General features: G+C 39.6%; 1 protein-coding gene across 1 annotated transcript in view; it reads left to right on the forward strand.

Annotated features, from left to right (window-relative positions):
• LOC149948109 (low-density lipoprotein receptor-related protein 4-like) overlaps nucleotides 1-14,356 on the forward strand; it is a 133,508-nt gene that overhangs the window by 110,575 nt on the left and 8,577 nt on the right. Inside the window, exons 10-13 of the mRNA XM_090172984.1 lie at nucleotides 384-512; nucleotides 1,590-1,718; nucleotides 9,452-9,577; nucleotides 10,690-11,080. Coding sequence (XP_090029110.1) covers nucleotides 384-512; nucleotides 1,590-1,718; nucleotides 9,452-9,577; nucleotides 10,690-11,080 — 775 coding nt within the window. The remainder of the gene's footprint in view (nucleotides 1-383; nucleotides 513-1,589; nucleotides 1,719-9,451; nucleotides 9,578-10,689; nucleotides 11,081-14,356) is intronic.

Here is a 14,356-nt window from a genome sequence, read left to right on the forward strand (position 1 = left end):
CTTAAAGGAATTTTCCAACGAGAGACAATTAGGCTTAATTGGTCTCTGAACAAACTGAGGGTAGTCTTAGCTTCCTCGCCCCCGAACCCCGTATTCGTTGGAACTCAATGAAACCTCGCTTTTCCACATTGAAAAAAGTTGTTCGAAATTAGGGCTTGCCATCCCAGTTTTCTTTGGATGCGCGGCCCATGTTTAGAATTCCTTGATCAACGATAAATTAAATAAGGAGTTTCTACTTTGGAGCGCCGTTAATTATTTTGATTGGATATTTTCCAGACTTTATTAATTGATGACTTTGCTTTATAAATTATTTTCCTTTTTCATTTACGTAAATATGTACTTAGTTATTAATGCTTTTGGTGGAAATTTGGTTTTGTTTGTAGAAGTGCAATCCCTGTGTATGGGGCAGCATTTTCGATGCGAAGATGGCACGTGCGTTCAACCGACCACCGTTTGCGACGGAAACATGGACTGTCCGGATGGAACCGACGAATCCGTCAACGATACCTGCAGTGAGTCGCTATTTTCAGCGCTTTAATTTGAGCTGTAGTAAGTTTATAGATGAATATTTATCAAACCTGGATGTAGCAAATATACTAGAGATTCAACCAACTGGAAATTCTCGTCATACCAGACGAAATTTGGTAATTACACTACCGCCATCTCCAGATCCGTTGCTGAACCGTCATTTAGCTAAAGACAGTTTCTAGAATCAAGACAGCTTTCCTAATTATTAGTTTAGCAAATAATCTAGAGAAGACGCCACTTTTACGGCTGTCACGCGAAAGGCGAGATGACGGTGTTGGATAGGCTTATTACGTTGAATTTGCAGCTGCGGTCTGGTTTTCATTAGAACTTAATACCATTAGATTTTCCCTCAGAATTCTTTTCGGGTGATTTCAAACTCAAGGAAAACTATGACGGATACCACAGTCGAGTTACAAATGGCTCGCCGTTCAATTAATGTTCAAGTTAATATTCTTAATTTTCCGTCGAGTGCGAAACCACCCTTTTAGGTTAGTTTTCACTAGGGCAATAACCCCACGACAGCGAGCGTCGACGCAGAACTATTGTATCGCGGGGATTTTCTGCTTTGGCCCCACCTACGAAATAAAAAATCCCTTCAGCGCGAGCTCCCCTCTCACGTCGTTGTTTGTTAAGCTAACGTAGTGACGTCAAAAAACCCGTCAGCCACATCGAGACGAAAATCTGCCGCGATAAACATTCCAAGTAGAGGTATGGATTCCTGCCTAACGTTAAAATCCTATTCGTAGTCTTACGCTATTATCTATTAAGATTTAAATACTCATTTTATGATGGATCACCAGTCTTGGGTACCTTCGTAACGTGTATAATACGAAAATATAAATATCGAACAAAACATTACGAAATGGACATTTAAGAACGGCTTAAGCCAAAAAATTCTTGAATCGTGTCCGAATAAACCCAGTCCGCCCCTACAGCTGGTTCCTTTATTTCGAGATACACATAATTAAAGGTGACAAGTCGAATTATTATCAACGACGCGGACCTCTCGCGAATACCAATTTGGGTGTTTTTTTAACACTTTTCCTCTGGTTTTCCGACAGATGACGGTTCTCCGTGTCGAGACGACGGCTTCCCCTGCCAGCACCTCTGTCTCGCCACGCCATCTGGTACCCACCGATGCGCCTGCAAAGAGGGCTTCGAGTTGGCTCCCGATCGGAAGTCGTGTTTGGGTAGGCACCATTTTTCCCTTATTAGTTATCTCCGCTTTGTCTCCTCCCGCGATGCTGGCGCTCTCTGGTGTCCCGTCCGCCGATCCGGATATCCATTCTGACAGATCCCCGACCCCCGGACCGGGACACAAAAGACTGGCGCCCTAATATAAAGCCAGCCTATACACTCTACTCAAACAAGCCGGGGTCTTGAATCTTAACAAGCGACTATCAGCCGTCCCATCCTCATCTTGCCGTTCTCCGTCGCGGGATCGATAACCAATGACGGCGCCCCTTTATCCGGGGCTTTTCCTTTTAACACCAATGCCGCGAGGTGCTGACCCAAAAAAAGAAGCGAAAGAGGAGAAAAGCGCGCTCGCGGTAATCGTGGATGATCGCGCCCTGAGCGAAAGGAAGGGGTTTGAACTCTGACCTCATTAACAATCGCTCCGTCCGACACCCTCCTCTTTCATCTTCTCGGCTTTCCAACCTCGTCTCGGCCCTATTCACTCATCATCTTTCGAACATAACCCTGTTTAATCGCTTTCGTATTACGACATAGACCCTCAAATTTTCAATAAAGTCGAACTTCATTTAGGTCACGGCCTCTCAACTATCTCTCTCTCTCTCTCCCACACGGGTATATTATTGATCCAACACTTCGATTTAAGAAATACGCGGACCAATCTAACCTTGTTAACAGAGATAAAAAGGGCTATATGGATACAACACACGCGTATTTCCGTGAAAAGTACCGCGATTTTTTTTCATTCTAAAATGGCGGGAGAAATGGAAGAAATAAACAAAGGCTTAACTTTGACTTCCTATTTAATAGGAAAACCAATTTAGAAATAATCACAAATTAAAAATTTTTCGTAATCAGTCATTAATAAACAAACCGAGTAACTCTTTACATCGCTGTCAGTTAATTTCGCCGTTACAACATCATTTTGCTTCGAAGACGCCATAAACCAAAATCGTGGCAGAATTTATAGCAGAAGCCCCATATTAAGAAAAACCGCGCGCTTTACGGAATAGGAGAAAATATAAAGTCCAGGGGGGCTGAAAAGATGGTAGTCACGTGATTTTGTGGAGAACTGCAGCGCCATCTATCCTACGAAATACGAACTATTATTCATTTTATTTTGCTAATGGCGGTTTAAATTTTGATCGATTCATCTAAATAACCTAATTATAATTATTATTTAAACCATTTTGTAATATAAAGGTGTAAGTTAATTAGCTGTCGGCAGTATTTACTGTATTTGGAAGGAATAATATTTTATTTACCGTCGCACGGCCAACTATGAACATGAGTTGCCGAATCGAAGTTGGCTGTGAAATGGTAGTAACGTTATTTTGTTTTCCCATTTTAACAAGTTGTTTAAGACCAAATTTACTTTATAGTTTCGCCTATTCATCGGGCTTCTGAGCCGATGACGTCGAGTCGTAAGCATTGAGTTGGGAATATTAATCTAGAGGTCCAATCAAACCGTCGGATTTCAGTATTTCGCGAAACAAGTTTTTAAAAAATAAGAATACTGCCGTCTGCTCCCAAATGACGAGGAAACTTTATCATTCTACCCGTGGCGCCGTCTATCTCTCAATGGTTCGTTCAAATAAGACGCGTTTTCCGGCAAAAAGATTTTTTTTTTCAAAAATAATGGATGGCGCCACGGGTCATATGATAACGTTTTCTCGTAATTTTAGAGAAGACGGCACATTCGTAATTTTCAAAAACTTGTTTCGCGGGGAGCAGATTTGATTGGATCTCTAGATTAATATTCCCAACTCAATGGTCGTAAAGCGCTGACAATCGTGACGTCACAACCGGAAGTTCATAAAGTCGTTCCACAACTTTTATAGGCTCAGCGCTGGCTCCGGTGACTAGTTACTGAGCGTACCCCTTGAAAATGCTTTTATAGCATACTTATGAGTGATTACGTTACAAATTCCCTGGTAGTACTGAAGTTTGACGACAATTTTTAACAATCCCTCCGTATGGCGCGATAAACAAAATTAACCGTTTAAATATGGCCTTACGTCGTCAAAAATATGGCGCTTGTAAATTTAATAACTTTTCGGCTGCGAGAACTAATTGAGGTAGAAACCGTAGTTGCTTTATTCGTAGAGGAAGCGAGAGTTATTTCAATTAATATTATTTGAAGAAGCCGCGTCCGGCTCGAGAGAGTAACTTTCCAAATCGACGTGGATGCTTCGTTAATCAAAAGACGAGTGCGTAGAAACGAGCGAAACGAAACCTAGATTGAGAAATACCCTCTAATTATTAATGGTTTTCTTTAAAAATGCGAACGCCCAAACAAAACGATTGGAACGGTCAGCTCTGAAGGCCTCTTATACGCAACCCGGTTCTCCACGAACTGTCCGGTAAACTTTGACCATCCCGAAATAACTCTAAACGCCCCAGATTTTGCCCTTAAGAAGAGGACCGCGTTGGTTTTGGGGGGCCCGATAATTTCGAGTTAGAACGGGAAAAGCGAATGAATATTTAATTTAAAAGACACGAGAAAATTGAAATTGATGATTCTTTTCGGGATCCTCGGAATGAAATTATTTTGGCTCCAGCGTAAATGGGAGAGCGAGAAGCCGAGATTTGCTAAATGAAGCTTTTGAGCCTTTCCGACGTAAAAATATGCGCTTCTGGATTTAGTTGTCAATCTCTCGGCTTTTCTATTTTGGAGCCGCTTCTAGTTTTAAATATGCATAAACTCGGTAATATTTTAATCCCGGAATGTTTATACTCAAAAAAGGTGACGTTTATTTAAGACATTATTTTGGCGAAAATATTTAATTTTTTAAAAATGTAATTACGTTTTCTACGCTTTGAAATTTGTTTTAGCTTTTAGGTTAAAGCCTGGTTTCCACTTGGCGTAAAATCACTGACAGAAAGTTCGACGTCGGCGATATGGTTTTCAACGTTTCGCTCACTGTCGGCGTTTTAGCATTTTCACTTTTTAGGGCGGAAATAAAGCGTTTTTTTCTGGCAGCGAGTTCGTCGGTTTTCGTCTGATAGTGGAGATTTAAGGCTAGGCCTAAAAATGGATGATTTATCTGATCATAACAGTGAACTATTGATTAAAGCTCATGTAAGGATTTTAAATTTAATGTTATTTTACATGAACTATCGTGTTTAAAGAAATATGAGTTATGAAAGATCGGTTTGGGTGAAAGAAACATACAGGAAAGGAAGGCAACAAGGGTATCAAGAAAAAAACACATTCCAAAATTCACAGAAAAGCACGTGGCCGAGTTCCGGATGCAAGAGGCAGGCAACATTGCTTATGTGGTCGAAGGTGGTGCCTTGGGTATTAGCTCTTTAAAAAAAAAAAAAATTAACCATCCCCCCTGACGTCACAGTCACCTTTCGATAATGGTTTTTGATTGGTTGAAAAAGAGCGAAATCGCCCAACTGAGCGAAAAAAATAGAAATGAAAATCGCCACACAAAACCGAAAACCGACGGAATTTCCGCCCGGCGTCGACGGAAATTTTCGCCCATTTTCCGTTGACGCCGGGTTTTTTCGCCCAAAAACCGCCAAGTGAAAACCAGGCTTTAAGGTATTCGAACTGAAATTTTCTAAAAATGTAATTACATTTTAAACATTTAGAAGTGCGTTTCCTTTAAATTTATTCAAACTGAAATGAGTAACAAATAGTAATAATAATAATCAGCTAGGCTAATACCCAAGGCACCACCTAAGGCCTAAGTCATCAAGCGACTTTTGAAGCCTTTAATTCAGGAGGCCGGGTTACAATGCGTAGGAGGGTGGTGGCAAGCCCTGCATGCCACGAATTCGAGCCAACAGGTCCCTACACTAACTATTACCGTTAAAATAAACAATTTTTTATTTGTTCTTGTTTAAAGATATTCTTAGAAATCGGTTTTATATAATTAGTTTGAACAATTTTTACCTAATTCTTATACAACTCGACTGCGATAAGTTTTACGAGTGGCAAAACTTTCAGTGACGATAAATTTGTTCTAACAGTTCATTAACCAATTGCAAATTTTAATTAAATAATTTTTGTTTTGGTGATTAACATTTATTTCATTTTTCCACAATTTAGAAAGATATAAACTCCATAATTTATAACGGCATAATAAATACGAGTAATCTTCTGGTAGCGAACTTCACCCAGTGCACCAAATTGTAGCGGGTCGAACACTTCTACAGGCGTCTTTAACTTTTCCACAATTTAGAAAGATATAAACTCCATAATTTATAACGGCATAATAAATACGAGTAATCTTCTGGTAGCGAACTTCACCTAGAGCACCAAAGTGCAGCGGGTCGAACACTTCTACAGGCGTCTGACTTATTTTTGGCCTACTTTAAGAAGAAATATCTAGTAATATAGTGGACTGAAATATCGTAATTTATCCAAGCCCCATCTGTCGACATTAAAATAGCCGAGGCTCTATATGGCTTGGGTCTATTAAATAGCCTTTCAAATAATGATTACCGTCACCCTTTCCCAAAAAAGTCAATCTAAAGACGAGTTAAGGCGAGCTTATATTCCGGGAGAAACAATTCTTTTTCTCGGCACGGCACGTCCTCGGGTTTTGGAGATCATTGACGTGACCAGGGGCTCTCCTTAAAGACTCTCCTTCGATTTTTGAACGAATTGGCGAACGCCCTTAAATACCTCGTGAAATGTACCGTAGAATATGGAAGAGACCAACGCGCTTAAGTACCCCATCGTGGCTGTAGAATGTATAGAGAGAGGCTCTATCGGGATAAAACGGGCTAAATGGAGTAGGAAAAACTGGGCAAAATCTCTCCGGAAAATCTCAATGGAAGTCTGGCCGCTGCTTGTGATATGTATCGCGCCAAGACGAACATCTTCCCCGAACGGATACATTCCGCGATTGGATCTGTTTTTCTTGTAAAGCCTTTTAAGATTTCGTTGGGGGATAGCAAATGAAACGTGTCTAAAGACGCTGGTTCCGAGGGCCTCCTTTTCCTAGACGGGTCTTCTTCCTAAAAGCTCGCTTCTCCGCTCTCTCTTATCATCGCCTTCCACCCCCTCCTCCCCCCGGGGCGCTACGGTGGAAACGTTACTTAGGAGAAGGCTCGCGGGCCTTGGTCTCTCGGTCGCCACCGCTCGCTAAGCCACGGTCGTGTCATTCTTCTAGTTTAGTTTGGCAGTTTATTTCCGACCGGGAAAAAAGCTATTTTTCGGGCCAGAATCTGTTTCTTCTCACAATACGACCGAGCGGATGGACTCGTGGGTGGATCGGGATGATACGTGTATATAAAGAAAGCGAAGAAATAACCTTCCGCGAGAAAATATAGTTCCGAATTCTCGGCGTGATATAGTCCACGGTGCAGTCGCTTCTGCACCAGTGGCGAGCACCTCCTTCCCTTTATCAGCGCGCCGTTATCTGGGTGATGTATCGGACGCGTTTCCAAGCAGTTTTATCAGATTCCCCTATGTTGCCAAGGCTTATCGATTCGACCGCCTCCTCTTCCGCCTTTATATAAACGTTAACAATTGTACAAATAACACAGGCACGCGAGGAACGGCCGCTTAGGCGCGGAGAGGGAATAAAAAAATACATATATAGGCCTATCTCCATCTTCCGTCGTTTCGGTTGGAGCTGCTTAGAAAATTCGACTTCTCTTGTCAATACGATGGCTTTAACAGATTATCTTCGGAATAGAATTCCTTCGGCTCGAAATGGGGACTTGTTCCGACTGGCCCGCCACCTACGCCCTATCAAATATTTTCTTTTTCGGCGTGGCTGAGGTATCGAAACTGTTGCGGCTTGTTAGTGTCTGGGTGACGACTAACAAAGTGGAAGGAGGTCTCCTTTGTTGGATTCTAACGACGGATTTCAGGCGCTCTAGATGACCTTTTCACCTTTCCAAAGATCACTTTCAATGTTGCGAAAGTTATTAATAGCATAAGTCTATAATATTGTTCCATAAGTTTGTCACTTTGGGGAATATTTTACTGAGAGCTAGTAACGGAGTGACGTCATCACAAGAAGAAAATCTCCCCCTAGCGAGGCTTTGTCAAAGGCTACGTGTGTCGCGTTAGCGAGCGGACGCAAAACGGCGACGAAACCCGTAATGCAGTCTGTCTTGTGAATAGCTCTCAGTAAAACTTTTGCACATGAAGAATAGAAAGCGTCACACTTATGGAACAATATTATATACTTATGTTAATAGGCGATAGCATAAATTGCAAGGTATACTGGGTAAAATTTCTTTCGGAAAATATTTAAGCGCCATCAAACGGTAGAAACTTTAAAAATAGTCACGTGGTTATAAAATTGCAAGTTTACCGTTAAAGAGCAACTTCGCACTTCATTAAATAAATCTTTAAAAGTTTAACTTTTAATGAAAGTCATATTTAAAAATTTGTGGTAAGTTATGTTTTTAAATATTTTTACTTTTTAAATAGAAAAAGTTTAATTTGTTTAACTTAATTTAACGACGACGCTGACATTAGCCTTAAAGGGAATATAACCTCAAGTCGTTTTTTAGGTTTTTTATGCTTTTTTATGTAAACAAACTTGGCGGGAAGTCACAAAACAGCGCCAAAAATATCTAAAGTCATAGGAGGGAGCGGTAAATGGTCGAAGTTTGGTGTTCCACACCTAAAACCTGAGGTTATATTCCCTTTAATATTGTCAGAGTGATGTTAAGTCTCTGACTATAGAAAATGGTAAAAAAATTAAAAACCTTTTTGACCTAGGCTATGTTTCGACCACGGCCAAACTCGATAGAAGTTGGCAGTGCTATGACGAATTTCCGGGAACATTTTAACAAGTTAGCTAAGACCAAAACAATTTATGCTATCGCCTAATGAGTTTACCTGAAAACTACTTTATGGTAGGTTACGGAAGTGAATATCAATTTCGAGTCTTAAAGGCTGACTACAGAGTTATTCGGTTTACTCTGTCTTTCACTGGAAGCTGGCTCGCTGTAAGACATATATGCTATGCAAGCAGCCAGCTACCAGTGAGAAACAGAGTAAACAGAATAAATATGTAGTCGGCCTTTAAGAAATTTTTCTCATTCGTTCGTTAAAACTTTACGTCTTATGGGTGACGAGAAAAATTACCAAAATTATGTGAACCGTAAAAACCTAACAATAATAAAATGAGAAATGGTTGGCAGGAAAGGGAAAGACTTGTTTTTCACAGCATCTCTCTCATTTTCTTATTTATACCATTAAAAATGACTATTGAAGCGATTAATTTTGGTAATAGAAACAAATTTGCGATTAGCGAAAAGGAAATAAAAATTTCGCGCTATAGATATAACGAACCTTTTTTCACGAGGATTTGAAATTTCCAAGGGTTTTTTTTTGACGATATTCAACGAAATAGGAGCGACTTAAAGAGAAAATTCAATAGACTTCGTTTTTCTGAAGCCCATCGAATGGTTTACTACTATACAACGCCATTAAAAGACCAACGATATATTATACACGGAATATCCCGAAAATCCATGGTCTTCAAACTGGGGTTTCTTTGAACCTTATTTTGAACTTTTCAAAGAACCCGAGATTTCAAAAGGGCGCGCGTAGGTTCCAGGCTTTTCGCGGAGCATTCGTCCGGGGACTCGCCTCTACATTTTTGGTCGCTCGTATTATGATCTATCGTAGAAACTCGGTGGGCCAACGGATCGATAATTCCGTATATAGAGATTCGTCGAATCTATTGGCCATCGGAGCCTGAAATTTCTTGTCTATTTTCTTTTCCGCTCCTCTTCAAAAAAGACGTGGATGAATGTACTCTGGTCGGGACGTGCAGTCATCGATGTACCAACACCGTTCCCGGCTTCGTTTGCAGCTGCGCCAAGGGCTACCGACTCAAATCTGACAAAAAGAAGTGTAAAGCACTCGGTAAGACCTCCTTCGATACTTTATATTCCCTACAAGCTCCTTCGCACCATCACTCCCCGCGGAAAAAGAGAAAAAAAAAGTCACCTCAACGCGCGAGCGAAAAAAAGCTTCCAAGACAGATACCGGCCAGTGGTGCGCTATAAAGCTATACGAACGAGTTGAAAAAAGGTTTTTTTCCGCCAAAAATATATAGTTCGAGCGAAATCGAATGGAGAGACGAATCAGTTCCCTTTTTAACATTTAATGAAACGGAAAAGAGGACCTAAATAGAGTTTTCCAGCTTGCATTAGATTGTACTATTTTTTGGGAAGTTTTTTTGGCTTTTTTGCTATTCGGCTGTTCGTACCGCGAAATTTCTGGCGAGTTGGTTTTCGCGGCTCTATATTTGCGCGATACGCTCGAAATTTCCCAAAAGGTAGAAAACAGGTCGCCGTTAGTTTAAGTTTCTTTTAGACTGGTTAATGTTGCGGTTACTCGAATTTGTTTTAGAATAAAATTTTGGTTTATTTTATTAGTTAAAAAAATATTTTATTGTTTTGAAAATTTGCAAAGGAACCTTTTTTTCGGTGTAGTTAACTTTTTTTTATTTTATTGTGGTTGGCTGGTATCTGTCTCGAAACCGGTTGTTCCATTTCTTGAAGTAATTTAGTACGAAGAGTTGAAGACATAGTTCAGGCAGATTTAAAACTTTGGATTTGTAGTAGTGCTCAGAATATTTTCCTAAAAATGATCGAGGCCTTTTTTCCGGAAAATTTTCCGTATATTTCCGAAAAAAATAAAAAAGTTTTCATTCCATGATTAGTCTAATATTGTTTGCAAATTTAAATAAAGCGGAATTTTCGCCTCATTTTTTCGAATCTAAAAGTAAAACTAAACCTCTAGACTAGCTTTAAACTGATTAACAATGTAACACTATTAATGTTTCGTTGTAAGTTTACTGTTATTAGACATTTTATATCGATAAAAAGTTAAAAAAAATTAAAACCCCTTAAAAAGTAAATTATGTTTAAATGTTTTATTTTTCCGATTTGCGGAAAATTTTCTGTAAATGTTTCCGGAAAATGAACAACACTAAATCTAAGCACAATTTTTGATCCGCATTTGGGTTTTAGGTCCGGAGCCGTACCTCTTATTCGCCAATCGAGCTGATATCCGGAAAGTGGCTCGTGGCCATTTGCCGGAGTACACTCTGGTCGTGGGCGGATTGAAGAACGCGGTGGCGCTGGATTTCCACCACGAGAAGGACCTTCTCTTCTGGTCGGACATTTCGACGGATTGCATCTACAGGTCCCGTCTGAATGGGTCGGAGCCCAAAGCTATCATTTCGGTTGGTCTATCGAGCCCAGGAGGTTTGGCAGTCGACTGGTTAGCCGATAAAATCTTCTGGACAGACTCCGGAATGGCCCGGGTGGAAGTGGCTGGTCTCAACGGAGACACTCGGAAAGTCCTTTATTGGAAGAATTTGGAGAAACCCCGAGCGTTGGTCGTCATACCTGAGGAGGCGTAAGTCCATTTTGCTTTTACTCGCTTTTAAAGATGATCGCCTAGTTCGGGCGTGTACCCGAGTGAGTCAGTTTGGCGAAAGGAAAGAAGTCTTGATTTTTATAACTCGTGAATTCACTTTGGCGAAATTCTTATTCTTGCCAACTGACCAAATTATTAAAAGGTACTTCAACTTTATCACCCACAAAGGTACATTCCTGGTGTAGTTTTAAAATTACGAAATCTTATTGGCATTCTGATCTCTAGAATTTGAGATTCTTTTTAATATTATATTCGAAATATATTATTTATTCGCCAATCGACCACAGCCAACGTTTGAGATTTACACTTTTCAAAGTCAAATGGGTTTTAAGTTTCCCCGATATTTATAAGCCGTATTAAGAGATTCCTTATGGATTCAATTCCACATCGTGTCTCTATCTTGAAGTGGCTTAGAATTTCCAAATTTATCCCTAACTATAAATCTTCAGCTAGAATCCAGTCACCGAGCCTTGAAGATACAGGGTGTTTCAAATGGTTATGCAAAAATTTTAAGGAGTTGTAGGAGAGAGAGCTTAAAAGTAAGGCCTACTAGCCCCTGGAAGTAGACTACAACAAGCGCAAAACCAAGCAGCAGCGACTTTAAATACTGTTTAAGTTTACGTTTACCTCGATTTGTTTACAAGGTCCTTTTTTAGCTATCACACGAACCCAAACCTTATAATGCTCGCGTTTCCCTGCTGCTTGGTTTTGCGCTTGTTGCAGCCTACTTCCAGGAGCTAGGAGGCCACACTTCAAGGTTCTCTGGCGCTCTTTTAACTCATCGTAGGAAAATGGGAAAAAAACAGGCATACTTCTCAACACCTTAAAAATCTTGCATACCATTTTGAAACACCCTGTATACTATATGGGATTAAAATGCCCCGAAGAATGCGTATTAAAAAGGCAGGCGAAGAATCGAATGAGTAATTAATCAGGAGAAATAAAGAGGGGGGGCTCGTTTTGATTAAGCGTTTTTCGATGTTCGGATTTGAAGAATCGAAAGTGTGAATTATTGGCGGCAACGTCTTACCCCTCCTGGAAGTTTCCATTCGTCCTTTTCTTTTGCAAAGAGAGAAATTAGAGTTTGAGAGGGAGCCAGGCTCTGAAGTCGATGAGAAACAGCATCTGTCCTCTCTCTCTCTCTCTCTCCCTCTCTCTGTCTCCCTCTCTCACCCTCTCTCCCTCTCTCTCTCACTCTCACTCTCCAACTAAAGAGGTAACGATTTACACTGAAAAGAGATGTTTTTACGCTTTGCTTAACGAAAATCGTTATAATACTGTCAAATACCCGATAAGCCAAAACAGATAAAACGATTCTTAAATCTGACCATCGACGATTTGGCTGATGGAAAATGTATTTCCAGAGAGTCTTCAAAAATTACTTTATTTGAAAATACTATTCTTTGTAAATTAAAAAGATGGGGATGGGAAAAAAATGAAGTTTTGGCTTTCATTTCTTTAATTAGCTTTACCCGAGGGGTAGTCACTTGTTAAACTTTTCTTCACCTGATTACTGATTCAATTTTACAATTTTAACGGACTTACAGTTATTTTTTAAAGTGATTTCCCGTGATTACGATTTGTACATCTGATTACTTTAGTGAAGACCTACCCTTCACTTTGTCCCGCAGAACACGAATTAACCAGTGGTGACGCCATAGGGGGCAGGGGGATTAACCCCCCCCCCCCTCTAACAATTTTCCAGGGTTGGTAAACTATGCATTTCAATCCTAAAGTTGGCAAACTTATAATTTATATATTTCGAAGTAATATGATATTTGCTTTCTTATTTAAATAAACTTCAATTCGTTAAAATATATTTAAAACGATATAATATAAATGTTTGTTCAATTATGTGTCGCTCCTCCAGATTTAGCCCTGACTAAATTCCCAAAGGGGTTTTTTATTTAATTTCCATAGTAGCGTTGCCAGACGTATGATAATTATAGCACTGTGCGATTTTTTCATCGAAATTATTAGGGCGTACTATAATTGTCATGGCGTACGATATCGTACCATTATTTCGATAATTCTGCCGTACGATACTGTACGACAATTTTTAGATTTTTAAAAAACCTACGAACGATTTAAATTTTATTATTATTTTAAACATCTAAATTCAACGCATTTATGTATGAATTCAAATTTAGCGCCTAGATACGATAATTTTCCCCAAATCTGAAAAATAAAAAATTGAAACATCAATTACTTTTTAAGGGTTTTTAATGTTTTTATCTTTTTATCGATATAAAATTTCTAATATCAGTAAACATACTACAAAACATTATAATAGAGTTACATTATTAATCAGCTTAAAGCTAATCTAGAGGTTTAGTTTTACTTTCAGATTAGAAAAAAAATGCCGCTTTATTTAAATCTGCAAACAATACATTAGACTAATCATGGAATGAAAACTTTTTTTCGGAAAATTTTCAGACTTACAACACTAGTTTACACCAAATATTTCCCGTAATCCATTAGATTTTTTTTACATTTAGTAAAATTATTAAACCAAAGCCATTTGTTATGAATTTAATTAGACAGTTGACAAGTTTTAGGATTTTAATTTGTCAAAAATTGATCTTCTCCCCCCCCCCCCACTTTAGTGCTGCGCTACGCCCCTGCACGTAGCTCACTGATTTTAATCAAGCACTGAAAAATACTTGGACAATGGTGTCGGTGTTTGAAGAGCATGGTTATGTTTGGCTAGGTAATCTGTCGAAGCAAAGCTTTTCCCAAAGAGGCTATGTAGTTATAACCCGTGAAATTGAGGAGTTCCGGTAAAGGTCAGAGAATACGGTAATAAGTTACCGCGACAACATTTGTTAAATAACACGTCAAAAGTGGAGTAGCATTCGTTGGGCAGAATCATTCCCCGAGACACGCTAACCCCGCCATTTCTTAGATTAACACTAATCCTCCACGGACCATCAGCGACATTCGCTCTGACCTTTCGCGGAACAAACGGTTCTCTCTCTCCGGAACCAAAACTAAGAGAGAAAGAAAAACTGTATAGAAACCTGAATGAAATATGACGTGAGTTTTAAACGCTGGTACAATAACGATGTCGAAAAGAGCCGAAAATAACAAAAGAGAGCCAAAAAAACGTGAAGAAAAAAAAACGCAAAATAGATTGGTTTAGATTCCTAGGCTTTCTTTACATCTTCGGTCGTTTTCGTTGTCGAGCAGCGTTACGAAGCCTTGGCGTGTGTGTTAAAAAATCGTTTTAACGTGGTGCGGGAAAGAAGCGAGTGC

The sequence above is a fragment of the Leiobunum rupestre genome, chromosome 4 (assembly GCF_980474605.1).
Source record: "Leiobunum rupestre chromosome 4, qqLeiRupe1.1.hap1, whole genome shotgun sequence".
Classification (NCBI taxonomy): domain Eukaryota; kingdom Metazoa; phylum Arthropoda; class Arachnida; order Opiliones; family Sclerosomatidae; genus Leiobunum; species Leiobunum rupestre.